General features: G+C 52.7%; 4 protein-coding genes across 4 annotated transcripts; 3 read left to right on the top strand and 1 right to left on the bottom strand.

Moving 5' to 3' along the window:
• Positions 1 to 1,457: 1,457 nt before the first annotated feature.
• BDW47DRAFT_120535 (E3 ubiquitin-protein ligase RNF103) lies at positions 1,458 to 2,171 on the bottom strand (the record flags this gene model as incomplete). Its single annotated transcript, XM_024815500.1, has 2 exons — positions 1,458 to 2,049; positions 2,110 to 2,171. 2 exons carry the CDS (start codon positions 2,169 to 2,171, stop codon positions 1,458 to 1,460), a joined length of 654 nt encoding a protein of 217 aa, XP_024668256.1.
• A 994-nt stretch (positions 2,172 to 3,165) lies between these two features.
• On the top strand, positions 3,166 to 4,522 carry BDW47DRAFT_129244 (pyruvate dehydrogenase E1 component subunit alpha; the record flags this gene model as incomplete). The annotated part of the gene is made up of 4 exons (XM_024816968.1): positions 3,166 to 3,267; positions 3,327 to 3,460; positions 3,515 to 3,969; positions 4,017 to 4,522. The coding sequence occupies 4 exons, from the start codon at positions 3,166 to 3,168 to the stop codon at positions 4,520 to 4,522; spliced, it is 1,197 nt and encodes a 398-aa protein (XP_024668257.1).
• Positions 4,523 to 5,299: 777 nt separating this feature from the next.
• Positions 5,300 to 7,459, top strand: BDW47DRAFT_120537 (HET-domain-containing protein; the record flags this gene model as incomplete). Its single annotated transcript, XM_024815501.1, has 1 exon — positions 5,300 to 7,459. The coding sequence occupies one exon, from the start codon at positions 5,300 to 5,302 to the stop codon at positions 7,457 to 7,459; it is 2,160 nt and encodes a 719-aa protein (XP_024668258.1).
• A 238-nt stretch (positions 7,460 to 7,697) lies between these two features.
• BDW47DRAFT_79880 (HET-domain-containing protein) lies at positions 7,698 to 11,476 on the top strand. Its single transcript, XM_024819882.1, has 2 exons — positions 7,698 to 7,777; positions 7,826 to 11,476. Exon 2 carries the CDS (start codon positions 7,984 to 7,986, stop codon positions 11,422 to 11,424), a length of 3,441 nt encoding a protein of 1,146 aa, XP_024668259.1. The 5' UTR covers positions 7,698 to 7,777; positions 7,826 to 7,983; the 3' UTR covers positions 11,425 to 11,476.
• Positions 11,477 to 13,539: the final 2,063 nt, after the last annotated feature.

Below are 13,539 nucleotides of genomic sequence, written 5' to 3' on the forward strand. Positions count from 1 at the left end.
TGCCTACCATTCGAGACGTTGACTTATATGTTATTCATTTTTATTTTTATTGTCAGATTCCCCCGCTATACAGAGTGGGGATCTCGCTTGTCGATGAATACGAACCCCTCACCATTACCTACATTCAGGTCCACATGGTGTGCGTGTCTACAGAAATAGCATCCCAGACGACACGGGTGAAGATATGGTTGTATTACAACCCAATGCGAAGTAGAATTGTAGCTTGGTATACCATATAGCGAGATACTTCTATCATATATATAACGCATTGGCCAAGCTCGGTCAACCACAACCATTTTTCTGTCTGTTGGTGCTCCATCTATTGGTATGCCTTATGAACCTCTGTAACCAGAAGCCCCTCCCACGGACACTGGTTTGCCCTTCTTCCGCCATTTCTACAATTCTTTAGAGATCCATCACTGTGCTAATGCAGTCAATCACCCTAACAATGAACTCTACCTATGTGCCTCGCGTATTCCGAATGCGCGCTCCTGGATGAACGCATGGCTGGCTTGAGGGCTGAGCCAAGTTGATCCTGGATGGAAAACGGTCTGATAGATTCCTCAAAGTTATACCACGATGTGGAAGTCCGGGATTGGCATACCTAGTTGGGTTTGGTGTTGGAGAACGGTATAGGTTATGAGGTGGCTTTTTCTAGCAGGGGTTGGAAGGATCTGTTGTCCTGTCGGTGAGACTGACAGGATCCGGGCGAGACAGAGTTGACCTTAACAAGTGGATGTAGAATTTGAAATAGACGTATCTACACATAGAAAGTTGTTTCCAGAAAATCATTGTCTACAATGACTGATGCGCATGGTTCAGAGTACAATAGGGTCAAAGGGTTATCTATCACCGGATTAGAAAGCAGTGATTGTCTAGTCGTCTATTCTACATGTTGGAGATTCTTTGAATTTATCCTAATTTCGTAATGTGTTCAATTGAACAAATACTGAAATCTATCAGGAATAAACACTGGACTACCCTGTGGTAGTAAAGCACAGGCGTTCCTGCCACCGACTATATATTGTGCCGCTATTCCTTCCCATGTCCGATTTCGACCGAGAAAAAACCACTTACATCAACCGATACAAGAAGCGGCGCAATTATTCTCTTGGGGTCGTTAAAAAACCATAATCTTCCATGGGATAGGACATCCATACAAGATCAGGCGTCAGTCCGACCTCACGATCGTGAAGCGCCAAGATGGTGATAAAGTTTGGACCAGATCCTCTCTGTACGACCTTTTATCCACTTCATTGGTTCCATCTCTACTCGTTGCACCGCAATGACCCAGCGATCGCGTGTCGTGAGCTAGTGTGCAGATTTTGATAATTTACGGACCACTGAATGATATAGGCATCTCATTATCCAACGACCAACAAATACAAACAGAATCCGGGATATCAACAAGACAGAAGCACGCTCCAACGCCATCCAACTAGAAGAGAAAGAGATCCCTACGGCTGGTCGGCTCCTCGCACGACCACCGCAGGAGGCTGTGTAGGGACCGCGGACGGTATCATGACGGGATCATCTACCTGCACGTTGGCGCCCAGCCCGAAATAGTCCATCTTGCAGAGGGGACAGCAGGCTCGGCGCTTGGTAAGCCAGGAATCTACACACAGCGTATGGAAGATATGTCCGCAGACCAGCGCCCGGATGCAATCCTCCTCGTCGAAGTACTCGATGCACACGGCGCATTGGTCGCGGGTGTCGTCAATCACGGGCGCCGCGCCGGCGCTGGCCTCGGCGGACTCGGGCGCGGCGTCTGGCCTGGGGACATCATCGTTTGGCCGGCCCTGCTCGTCATGGCTCTTGCGCGGCGACGGGGCCCCCGCCGTGTTGGGTGTCTCGGTCGCGGCGGTTCGGGTCGCGGTCGCGGTCGCGGTCGCCTTCCAGAGCCCATACTCGAGGGCGGGAAAATACCGATCCACATCCTCCTCTGTGATGACGGGTCGGATGCGGGCCTCGAGACGGAGGCTTTCCGGGTCTGGGGGGTCTTGTTGAGCGGCGCGGGGACGAGAGCGCCCTCGTATCGAAACCGCTGTGCTGTAGATCGCCCCACGGGCATCAGTTGAAGCATTCCGACGGCGACTGAAAGAAGCATACCAGAACCCAATCATCACCAGCGCCAATACCGGGACGATAAAGTAGTAGAATTCAATCGACATGGGGCCTTCATCGCAGGGGGCGTCGGCCTGCGGTAGATACTCAAAACTGTCCCATACAACTTGGCGCGATGGATTATCCCTGACTTTGCATGTTGCACACGATCCGCTGTAGGACCGCCGTGATGGAAATAGCGGAACGAAGAAGAAAGGGAAACCAAAGAGGAAAATAACCTAAGTCACCCTGGTCGGGGTCTGTTCTAGTCAGCCATGTCCGGACTGGCCATTAACCCCGCAGAGGGCACGGAGGAAATAATTCACAGCAACATAAGCAGTAGCCGCTGGGCCTTGCTGGGCCAGCGTACGCTGTGGTCACAAGTAGCCCCTGGCGCAGCCCCTAGCTGCTCACTGGTGCAGGAAAACCTATGGACCCACTTCATGGGCCCCCAGTCGCGGTCCGGGGTTTTGATATCGAGGGACAATGGGGCGGTGTTGCCCCCATCCGATCGCTGAGCCGTCCTCTCCGATCGCACTTACTATGTTTCTGGCCAGTCAAGGCTGCGAAACTCATCGCCTTCCTGGTAATATGACACTGGATAATTATCCTGCCAGCGCAAACCAGGTGAAGTCATCCTGATGACCGCGACAACCAGTATGCATAAAGCGGTTCGTGATTAGCGATTCCACCGGCTGAGTCAGTGGGCGTTAGTGAAACAAGTTAACTATGCCGAATCTTTCACGTGTTAACTGATCATCGTCCGAACCCCTATTATCAGGGTTGGAATCACTTTGAAAAGGGCTTGGCCGCGCTCTGATTGGGAACCATGATGCTTTTTTGGTGTATCTCACGAAATGACTAGGACATGAGGGCTACGGCGGTGCGAGATGTGGGAGCGGTTGGGCCGTGCTTCCCAGCCCTGACGTCACTCCGTTGCATCACATACCAGAACCGGGAACACAGCCTGCTAGCAGGCCTCGTTTGTCCTTTCTGGCACTCTCAGTTCTAGACTCACTCATATACTGAGACTTTTTCTGATTCCTGGTATCGTGGTTGAGAATGCTATCTAGAGCACTTCGACTACCCGTCGCCTTTGCCGGCGTGCGTGGCCCAGGGCGTCGCTCCCTGGCACACGTCACCAACGCACCGGATGTCCCAACGGTAAAGGATGGCTGCAGGCATCTCACCCAGGCACAAGGAACTGACCAGGTCATGTTTAGGAAGAGGACAAGACATTCTCCGTCCCCATCGCCGAGGATAGCTTCGAAACGTACGAAATGGACCCTCCGCCGTATTCCGTGGACATCACCAAAAAACAGCTCCGCCAGATATACCACGACATGACATTGATTCGGTTCGGCCCCTTACCCCACCTCGGTTCTCCTTGCATTCGTTAACTCGTGGCTAGACGGATGGAATTGACCGCCGATGGACTGTACAAGGAGCGCAAGATCCGGGGCTTTTGCCACCTGTCGACCGGCCAGGAGGCTGTGGCCGTCGGCATCGAGCACGCCATCACCAAGCAAGACAAGTTGATCACCGCGTATAGATCGCACGGGAACACGCTCATGCGAGGAGGGACGGTGAAAAATATCATTGGGGAGCTGCTGGGCCGACGGGGCGGGATCTCCTACGGCAAGGGTGGCTCGATGCATATGTTCACCGAGGGGTTCTTCGGCGGCAATGGCATTGTCGGCGCTCACGTCCCGGTGGGGGCGGGGATTGCCTTTGCGCAGCAATACACCGACAGCGGCAACGTCACTTTGGATCTCTACGGTGACGGGGCGGCGAACCAGGGGCAAGTCCACGAGGCGTACAACATGGCGAAATTGTGGAACTTGCCCATCATATTTGGCTGCGAGAGTAGGTGTCCCCGGTACAGCAATGCGGGGATTATGCTGACATTTCAGATAACCACTACGGAATGGGCACGTCAGTCGAGCGCGCGTCGGCCATGACGGAATACTACAAACGCGGCCAGTACATCCCGGGGCTACGCATCAACGCGATGGACGTTCTAGCGGTCCTCTCCGCCGTTCAGCACGGGAAGGCCCATGTCACCGCCGGAAAGGGCCCCCTCGTCTTTGAGTTTCTCACGTACCGGTATGCCGGCCACTCCATGAGCGACCCGGGGACCGCGTATCGCACCCGAGAGGAGCTCCAGAAACAGCGATCGAATGACCCCATTTCGAACCTCAAGGAGAGACTTATGGAATGGGGGGCGTTCTCTGAGGACGAACTGCGGACCATTGACAAGGAAGTTCGCAAACAAGTCGCGAAGGATGCCGAGGAAGCTGAAAAGATGCCGGTGCCGGAGAATACCCCGGATGTTTTGTTCGAAGATGTTTACATGCGAGGGAGTGAGCCGAACCAACGACGGGGGAGGACCATTGATGAGACTTACTACAAGGGCTAATGTCGTGTTAATTATAGTAATTTAATGAAAAGCGTTTTCTCTTCAATATATGTATGTATGTATATCAATTCTGTCTCCTCATCACTTTATTTTTATTTATCTGGGAATTTTCTTTGTGGTTATTTTTATGCATGTCTATGGGGCTTGGACCCCATCTTACGTCTACCACAATCTCGGATTGTACACAGCCCCAACCTGGCTGGCAGCCTGGTCGGAATCCTTACAACTTCCTTGGATGTGGCTTTCGTATCCGGACCTTTTTGGATGAGTCGTTAACCTTTCTGGACACGCATTTGTTCTGTATCCCGTAATTGAATTAATATCCCGTCAAATGTCTGACACGCGGTGCAGTCAAAAGATTCCTGTGCTGGTCAGTGATAGGCGAATCATGCTGGACATGAAAGGCTACAACATGTGTTCATAGGAAAGACTCCAGTCCAATGTGGAGCTGGACATTGGGCACCGCGCTACATTGACCGTGGAAGAAGCAAGCATGCAGAGGATACGTAGCTGCCCCACCCGGCATCAGCAGTCGTTCATGTCCCAGAGTTAGCCATCACACCATGTTCTGAGGGCCTCCATAACATCAACAACTCTGTGCTGGGAAGGTGGTCCATCAACTGCTCAACATACTATGCCAAGATGTCTCTACTGGTTGCCTGTCGGCGACTTTGGATCGCAATAACCACCCCGTTGAAAAGGCACCTGTCGATATTCTATGACTACATTTCCAGCCTCATCAGACCATTCCGCGGGGGGACGGGTAGCCGGTCAACTATGGACTACATGTACACCCCATTAATCCCCGCCTCTTATGACATCCGCCTAGTGACGCTGCTCCCCGGGCCCCTCCATCACCCGCTCCGCATCAATCTCACTACCAAACCACTGCTCCCCACCCCTCAACAAGATTCTCACCGATTGCCCCTAGGTGAGCTACGAAAGTCTCTCCCTGACGGATGGGAAGTGCACGAAACACTCGAAGGACGGATTGCCTTTCACCACTCGGCCTTGGATGAAGTATCATGGGATCATCCAGTGCCGAGCTTTGAACGAGCTCTGTATCGTACATCCGAACGAGACGATTCCCCTCTGTCACCCTCATACGAGGCACTGTCTTACGTATGGGGATCTTCCGATATGTCTGCTGAGGTTATAATTGTGTCGATGAGTGACCTCGATGAACTTCAGGGCATCGTACGCATCACTGCTAATCTAGACGCCGCCCTCCGCCATCTGCGATTTGAGGATCGACCGCGGACACTGTGGATCGACGCAATATGCATCAACCAAGGAGACTTAAACGAAAGATCCGAGCAGGTTCAGCGAATGGCCCATATCTACACCCAGGCGCAGAGAGTCGTGGTCTGGCTGGGAGAAGCTTCGTCGGATAGCAAACTCGCCCTGGAGAGATTGTGCCACCTCGGACGCCAGAATATCATCACCAAGAGCAATTTTGGGTTCCGAGCACCAGAGGCAGAGCACCCCGACTGGTGGTTGCCCTCCTTCGACATCCCCTTCGATGACGACACGTGGAAAGCCATCTCCAGCCTCTTGGACAGAGCCTGGTTTCAGCGCCTCTGGGTCTTCCAGGAGATCCAGCTGGCGAGTCCGCGCGCGGTGCTTCAGTGCGGACAAGACGAGGGCTCATGGGCGGATCTCCGTGCCTCAATCCTCTGCCTGAAGGAAAAGAACCAAACCTTCCTACCTGAGGTAGTCTCCAACCTCCGCAAACACTTCATGCTGTGTTTGGATTGGCGTGGCGAGAGCTTCCCTTTAATGATGAACTCAGTCCGGCGACGTCTCTGTAGCGACGAGCGCGACCTCGTATACGCCCTATTGGGGCTAATGACCCCTATGTTCGCCTCTTTAATCCGCCCCAATTACCGCCTCCCGGCGCGCGAGGTTTACAAAGACGTCTTTCTGGCCCACGTCAGGGCCACACAGCGACTGGAGCTGATCTCCTACTGCGGTCGCGGGGCTGAACTCGGCTCCCCGACCTGGGTTCCTAATTGGGTTGTCCGAGACCAATACGACCCAAACCGTGGACTGGCCAGCGGGATTTCCCCGGCTGTATTTTCGACCCCGACGCCCGACATTCTCGAGGTCAGTGGGGTGTCATGTGGTAGGATCTCCCATGTTGGCAGCCTCGCCGAAGGCGAGGCAGACGAGCGCGTGGAAATGGCCAGAACCTGGTACCGAGAGTGCATCTCCTGGCTCGAGGAGTCCGGCTTCCAGGGAAATGCCGACGTGTCATTCCGGGACGCGTTTGCATCCATGCTTCTTGAGGGCGGCGTGGGCGATGTCTACCCCGAGATTATCGGCGTCAGTTGTCGTCAATGGAGGGAGAAATGGGTCGCTTACTGCGAGAAGGACCGCAAAATATCTGTCGACGATGTCATGGCTGATCCTGAATTCTTCCGATGTGCACAATTGATCATTTGGAGTCGGTTTGTTGCGACAGCAGAGGGATACATTGGTTTGGTACCACGTGCAACTCAGCCTGGGGATACTATCGCCGTCTTCTTGGGATCCAACACCCCGGTTGTTCTGCGCCCGGAGGGCGATCGGCACTTCGCTGTCATCGGGTCGTGCTACGTGCATGGGCTGATGCATAGTGAAGGCGTGCTGGGCCGATTCCCGCCCGGCTGGAAGGGTATTTTCCTCATGGATGAGAACGGCTTAGACAGACCGTGCTATCGCTGCGACGAGTCGGACAGTCCGGATGGCACGGTCACAACAGAAGAAGACCCACGATTGGGACCTGTGCCCCCTCCATTCGAGCGCGTCGCGTCACAGCGGACACCTGATGATCCGACCAACTTTGTTCGATTTCGAAACTGCGAGACAGGGGAAGTTGTTAATTACGATCCGCGATTGACTCCAGAAGCATTACGCGGGAGGGGAGTGAACGTGGAAACTTTCCACCTGGTATAGAACAGATAACGTACATATCGGTTGCCATGAACTTGACAAAACGTATACATTATAAGCGTGAAGTCGGTGTTTATCAAGTGATAGTCGAAAGTACTACTAATATACGGACCTAGGAAATGCGATAATCACCATGAATTTGGCGATATCGCTGCGAACATGCCAGAATTCCCGCCGGTGAGACCTACGTCGCTCAATAGACACTTCCAGGCTCCATAGGCTCAAACATGCAACCGAAAAGCAGGTGCAGTGGCCGCACCTTGTTGATTTTTCACTGATAGAGTGGATCTGTTATAGTCCAGCCCAGTCTGATCCCACTAGGTAGAATTACTCTTTACTGGTTGGGCAGCCACGCTAAGTCTCTGTTAGGCTCTGGCAGGGAATTTTACTGTTGAGCCTGTGGAGAGGGCAAAGCACGTCTAAGCCCCACCACAGTCACAACGGCTAACACCTCGTTGGATGTCGCCCAGTCTCATTTGCTTTTCACAATAATCATCCCTGTTGCACTTCGTGTAGTGGGATTTGTTATGATGAATGAACCAAGGGATCAGGGTCCCCAAGAAATGGAACTCCTGGCCAGCACGGAGCAAGGTATAGAAAACCCTATCCTTGTAATCCCCACCTCTCCAGACGAAGAGGCCACGAACGACACGAGCCGCGCACCACCCATAATACATGAAGGGGTCTTCTGCGATGGGCCATCTTGTGGCAATGATTCCGACCCACACCCTATCCAGGGTACACGGTTCAAATGCGCGACATGTCCAGATATGAACTTTTGCATGGATTGTCTGCTAGATGACGCGAATGCTCACACCAGAACACATCCGCTTCTGAAGTGTACCACACCATCAGCACTTCCTAGGTACCGGGAACGATTGAAAGCTTCCCAGACGAAAAACAAGCCAAGCAAGGGAGACCACCCGGTGCGACGGCACGAGTTACACAGTATCCGCTTTGAAGGTATCCAGAATCATGTCACCCAAACGATGTTGAGTGATGTAATGGCACGCAAAAATCGTGAAGGGATACATGACCCCGCGGTCCGGCAGATGGTCGAAGAACTAAATCATGTCCTCTCACGAGTGGGCAGAGAAACAACAAATGCCCTAGATGTCCTGGAGATGGACCGACCTGATAAAGAACCCCTCACGAGCGAGGTAATGGACAGAATCGCAGTCTCCTTTGTGACTGACGATTCACCACGGCCTGGGCAGAAGCAGAGTTCACTGGCCAACGCGAATCAGGAGGAGAAGTGGTCCCAGTATAGGCACCATCATTTTGTCCGTCGATGGGGCCTGTTCAGTGAGGATGATGGACGAGACGAGGAATGGTGGATCGAGGATCCGGAGATATTCGACGAAGAGGATTCCCGCTATCTCTGCGAAATGTGCCGTCATATTAACTTCAAGGCACTGTTCACCCAAAGAGGCCTGCCAGGCAACACCGAGCCCGGGCCAACTGATATCACTATATACGGGCTGGAGCACGTCATGGCCGGCAATCGCGCATGTGCATTCTGTCGGCTCCTACGAAGATCATTCACGGAGAATGGGTTGCCGGCCGATGGCGGTCGGGAAATCTTCGAAGGACAGGAGATAACGCTCAAAATTCTTGACGAAGGGCCAGAGTATGGTCTCCGGCTAGAGATATCGCTTCCTCTCGGTCTTACTCACGCCCAATATCACTCGCTGCCTCCCGTTCTGATTCAATGGGCCGAGGGTGGGGATGAACAACATCCTGGAGGGCGAGTGATACGGCAAGAATATACCGATCTAACGCTTCTCAAAACTTGGATTGACACCTGCGACCGCTGTCACTCCGTCCAGGACGACCAGCACTCGACGGATGTGCAGGAAGACGCCCTCCAGCTCCGTTTCATCGATGTCCACGCAAATCGCATCGTGACACCCGAAACACTCCCCCGATACGCCTGCCTATCGTATGTCTGGGGAGGTGTCAGTGGGACCCAGTACACATCAGACACGAGAGCCGACCTTGAGGCGGAAAACGGGCTGTACCATGCGTCGGTGACGCTGCTGCCCACCATTCGAGATGCAATGAAAGTGGCGAAAGCAATCGGGATTGACTACCTCTGGGTTGATGCTCTGTGTATCCTTCAAGACAACGAAGAAGACGTGGGCCGAAACATCGCTGGTGCAGGGTTAATCTACAGCGGCGCAGCGCTGACTATTATTGCCTCCACCAATTCCAATCCGAACCACGGTCTTCCTGGGGCTAGCACCGTGCCTCGGTCAAAGGGCCAGATCCGAGAGACAGTCCAAGGGATGTGCTTGGCCACGGTATTCCACAACCCTCGCAGACAACTGGAGGACATTGAAAAGACGGTATGGAACACTCGCGCGTGGACATATCAGGAGCGACAGCTGTCCCACAGAACCGTGTACTTCACCGAGTCGGAAATGGTATTTATGTGTCCCCACGCGACTTGTTTTGAGGACACCGTCCCAGCAATGAATCTCAACTGGAAACCATTGGCGAATAATGATCTCCTCAATTCAGACCCCCGGGGGATCGAGTTCCAAATATGGTCCGACCCAACACAGCGCTGGTTTCCGAACAAGGCCTTTGAGACAAGTGGTGGCAGTATAACTATGGTGGCAGTCGATGCGGACGGGCAAAAAGAGCGCGCGCCATGCTCCGATCCTGCCCCATTATACCGCATCACTCGACTCTCCGGACCGCATCTGCCCGGTCGACTAGAAGATCATGCTGAGGCCATGACCCCATGGAAGAGATACACTAACGCAGTGAGCCAATACACAAAACGGATGCTAAGTTTCGATGAAGATGCCGTGAGGGCCTTCGCTGGTATGAGGGGTTTGATCGCCAGAGGGGCCAATACGCGATTCTGGTACGGCATGCCCGAGTTTGCCTTTGATCGAGCATTACTTTGGTACCCGAAACAGCTCGTCGAACGAAGAAGGCAGGGTGAACGCTCGTTGTTTCCCAGCTGGACCTGGGCTGCATGGCAAGGCTCTATCCACTACAAAGGCAAGGGGTGGCACAACTCGCAGTACCATGGACCAGCCTCGGTCATCAATTGGTACCAAAACCTGAGTCGGCAAGACTTTCTTTCTCGATATCCTATCGATACTAACTCGGGACGCCCCATGGAGGAGGTGATCGAGGGGTCGAAGCTTGATCGGTTTCTTTCTTCACTGGACCCTGACGAGGTGAACAAGGTCACAGACCCGTCGGATGGCTGGATATCGCAGTTTGACGAAACCTCCAACCAGCACTATTATACCCATAAATCATACCCAGGACTCAATTTTGATTACCCGGTTTATCTTCCGGGTCAGGAAGTCCCAGAGCGGCCGGATCCCGAAGGGGTTGTGTACTTCAATGCGCATACCGCAGAGATTCAACTGTATGATGTGAGTAGTACTGTTGGCTCCGCACCAGAGCCGCCCCGGGATAAATTCATCCAGATTGGGTTCCATGACGAGAGAAGATCAGCAAACTACCGCCCCCCATGGAAACGCATTCTCTACCATCAAGGCTACCGATGTGGCTTTCTTGTCCTCAATATTCCGTTCGACGATATTCAAAACGCCCCCGCGGACGGAAACTACTATCTTGCTGCCATCTCCAGAGATTCTCTCCCCGAGATCCCCACCCCTGGTAATAAGGGCTTGGCATATAGGGCGCTGGATCCACGACAGGCCCAGTACTTCATATACAAAGAGAGTCAAGAGGACGACCCGCTGGCTTCATATGACGCACCTGATCCCACAGCACCACCCGATGCCCTACCCAAGTCAGAAAACGGCGATCCCCATTGGGATGAAGGGCGATTTTCGACATCAATGGCGTTTCCGATGTATAACGTACTTCTACTTCGAGCCAACGGGAGATTTTCGGAGCGTGTGGGCGTCGGCAAGATTCACTTCCATGCATTTCACCTCGCTTCTCGCAAAACTAGTCTCATCATGTTGAAATGAGACTGGTCGCTCTCGACCGGTGACAGGTTGGGACAAAGTAGGAAACCCGTTCATTGTGTGTCAGAGACAGGTATATTTAGACTGTGCTCATTATCTGTCGGTGTTCAGTCCGCGAGTGACACATGCCGTCCAAGCAAAACAGGGTCACACCTGCTTGTTATAATTGCCACTAGGTGGATGCACCAATTTGCGACCCCTCTCACCAGTAGTCTGCGGGAGAGCCATGATTGAACTGCCACAGACCCGGGCAAGGATCTGGATCCAAGAATGGACTCCATAAGTAGGTTTATCATCTGGTCAACCATCCCACGGGCTAGCGAGATTTTGCGGGCTGTGCCCATCATCAACCAGGCGCTATATATCTGAATAGCCATTCATCTACCAGCATTCCAATAGAGAATAAATATATGAATTGACCACTGGCGAGGACATGACATTACGAGTACTCAATATACTCGTTAACAACAGTATGGTTCATCAGCATTTCGGTCATTGAATGTGAGAAATCGTGACCAAGAAGCATCATTCCTCAATCTCCACCATTCAACCCATCCGCCAGATCAGAAAATACCCAGGGACCGATGGATTGATACAAAAAGCCAGTACCACGGGAACAAGTCATGACGACGAAAGAAACATGTCGATGGCTTGCCAACGCGCGATCTCCCATAGATATGGATTTGACGCAACACTGACCAATGAGGACAAACCGGCCTGTCTTGTTTTGAAGTCTGGTTATCAATAGAATGTACATCGCCTGGAATGACTATCAGTAATTTCGTGGTGGAGAGTGGTTGTTGTCCAGTATTTACTCATTGGGAATCAGCCCTATACCATACAACTGCACCACTGCTGCCACCATCACAACTATCCTACAAGACAGGATATACACGATCAGGTCGCCGCGCTGTAATTGCTAGTGCATTGAAGCTCCGCCGTCGTAGGTTGCGCATATATGCCCTTTGTTCTGGGGCGATATCATTATATGGATGGTCCCTATCGAGTGGTTGGTACATTCGAAACGTGCCCATTCCAATGAACAAACCGGCCACACAACCGACCAGGGCGACGAAGACGTAAAGGGAGTACTTTGAAGAAGCGCTCATAATTGTTGTCCTCGGGAATATTGCGTGCAGAGAAGGCTCATCAATTGCAGGGATTCACTGGGTTTGGTCCCGATGGAGGTTATGTAAAGGGACTAGGCGATGTGGACAAGGGGTTTTTATATCGCCAATGGATCCTCCCGCGTAATATGATAAAGTCTGGGGACGATGGCATTTTGGCACAACACCCTCTCTCTGTTGCGGCGAACGTAAAAATAGCACGCCGAGACAGTATTCCGGTCCTGGCTTTGCGGTGGGTGCAACAGCTCGCTTCGAACAGGAATAGTGCTTATCTCGAACGCTTTTCCCCCTCGAGTTGGTCTGGCACAAAGGAACCGACTAATTACACCTAAAACTCTCTGCGATTGTTGTATCAGCCAGCCCACTTACATACTGACGTATCCTGTCCCGAGGCTTGGTTGGTGACACCAGCTTGGCTACTCCGTCCGACTCTTGGCCCACTCAGGCTACGAATATTTCCAGGAACATGCCCTATCATATCGTAGTAGAGCGACAACGGTGTCGATCCATCGCGGGTTGCTCAGCTCCAAGGCCTATCGGACCCTCTTTCAGCCCAAGAACAAAAAGCAGTTCACCCGCCTCACGCCAGATTCACTTGATACAGATACTGCTCCTCGGGCCGATAGCTTACCGCCGCAGTACTGTATTGATCATAGTGATGAATAGAGGGTATCTCTCCTAGTCGGGCTCGCATCGAATGTTCCTCTCGGGGCCAGGGGTACCTGCATCCCGTTATTTCCGCCGTTTTCTCGAGACAGTCCACAAATGGAGGACAACCAACGGATAGACGTGTTTGTGGGACAGGTTTCAGCCAGGAACGGGCCAAGACCCTCAAACCTCGCTACATGCGCGTTTCATTGGACTGCTCAGTAATGGCAAAGGAACATGCGACGCGACAGCCACACCCATGGCCGTACGCTGGGCACGCAGCCATGGCTATGCAACTTTACAGGCCAACACACAGACTCCAAGTGATGGAAACAATGAAATG

The sequence above is a fragment of the Aspergillus candidus genome (genome assembly GCF_002847045.1).
Source record: "Aspergillus candidus strain CBS 102.13 unplaced genomic scaffold BDW47scaffold_67, whole genome shotgun sequence".
Lineage (NCBI taxonomy): Eukaryota > Fungi > Ascomycota > Eurotiomycetes > Eurotiales > Aspergillaceae > Aspergillus > Aspergillus candidus.

Coding starts and splice junctions, on each gene's coding strand:
- BDW47DRAFT_79880 (XM_024819882.1), top strand. CDS start 7,984: ATGATGAATGAACCAAGGGATCAGGGTCCCCAAGAAATGGAACTCCTG.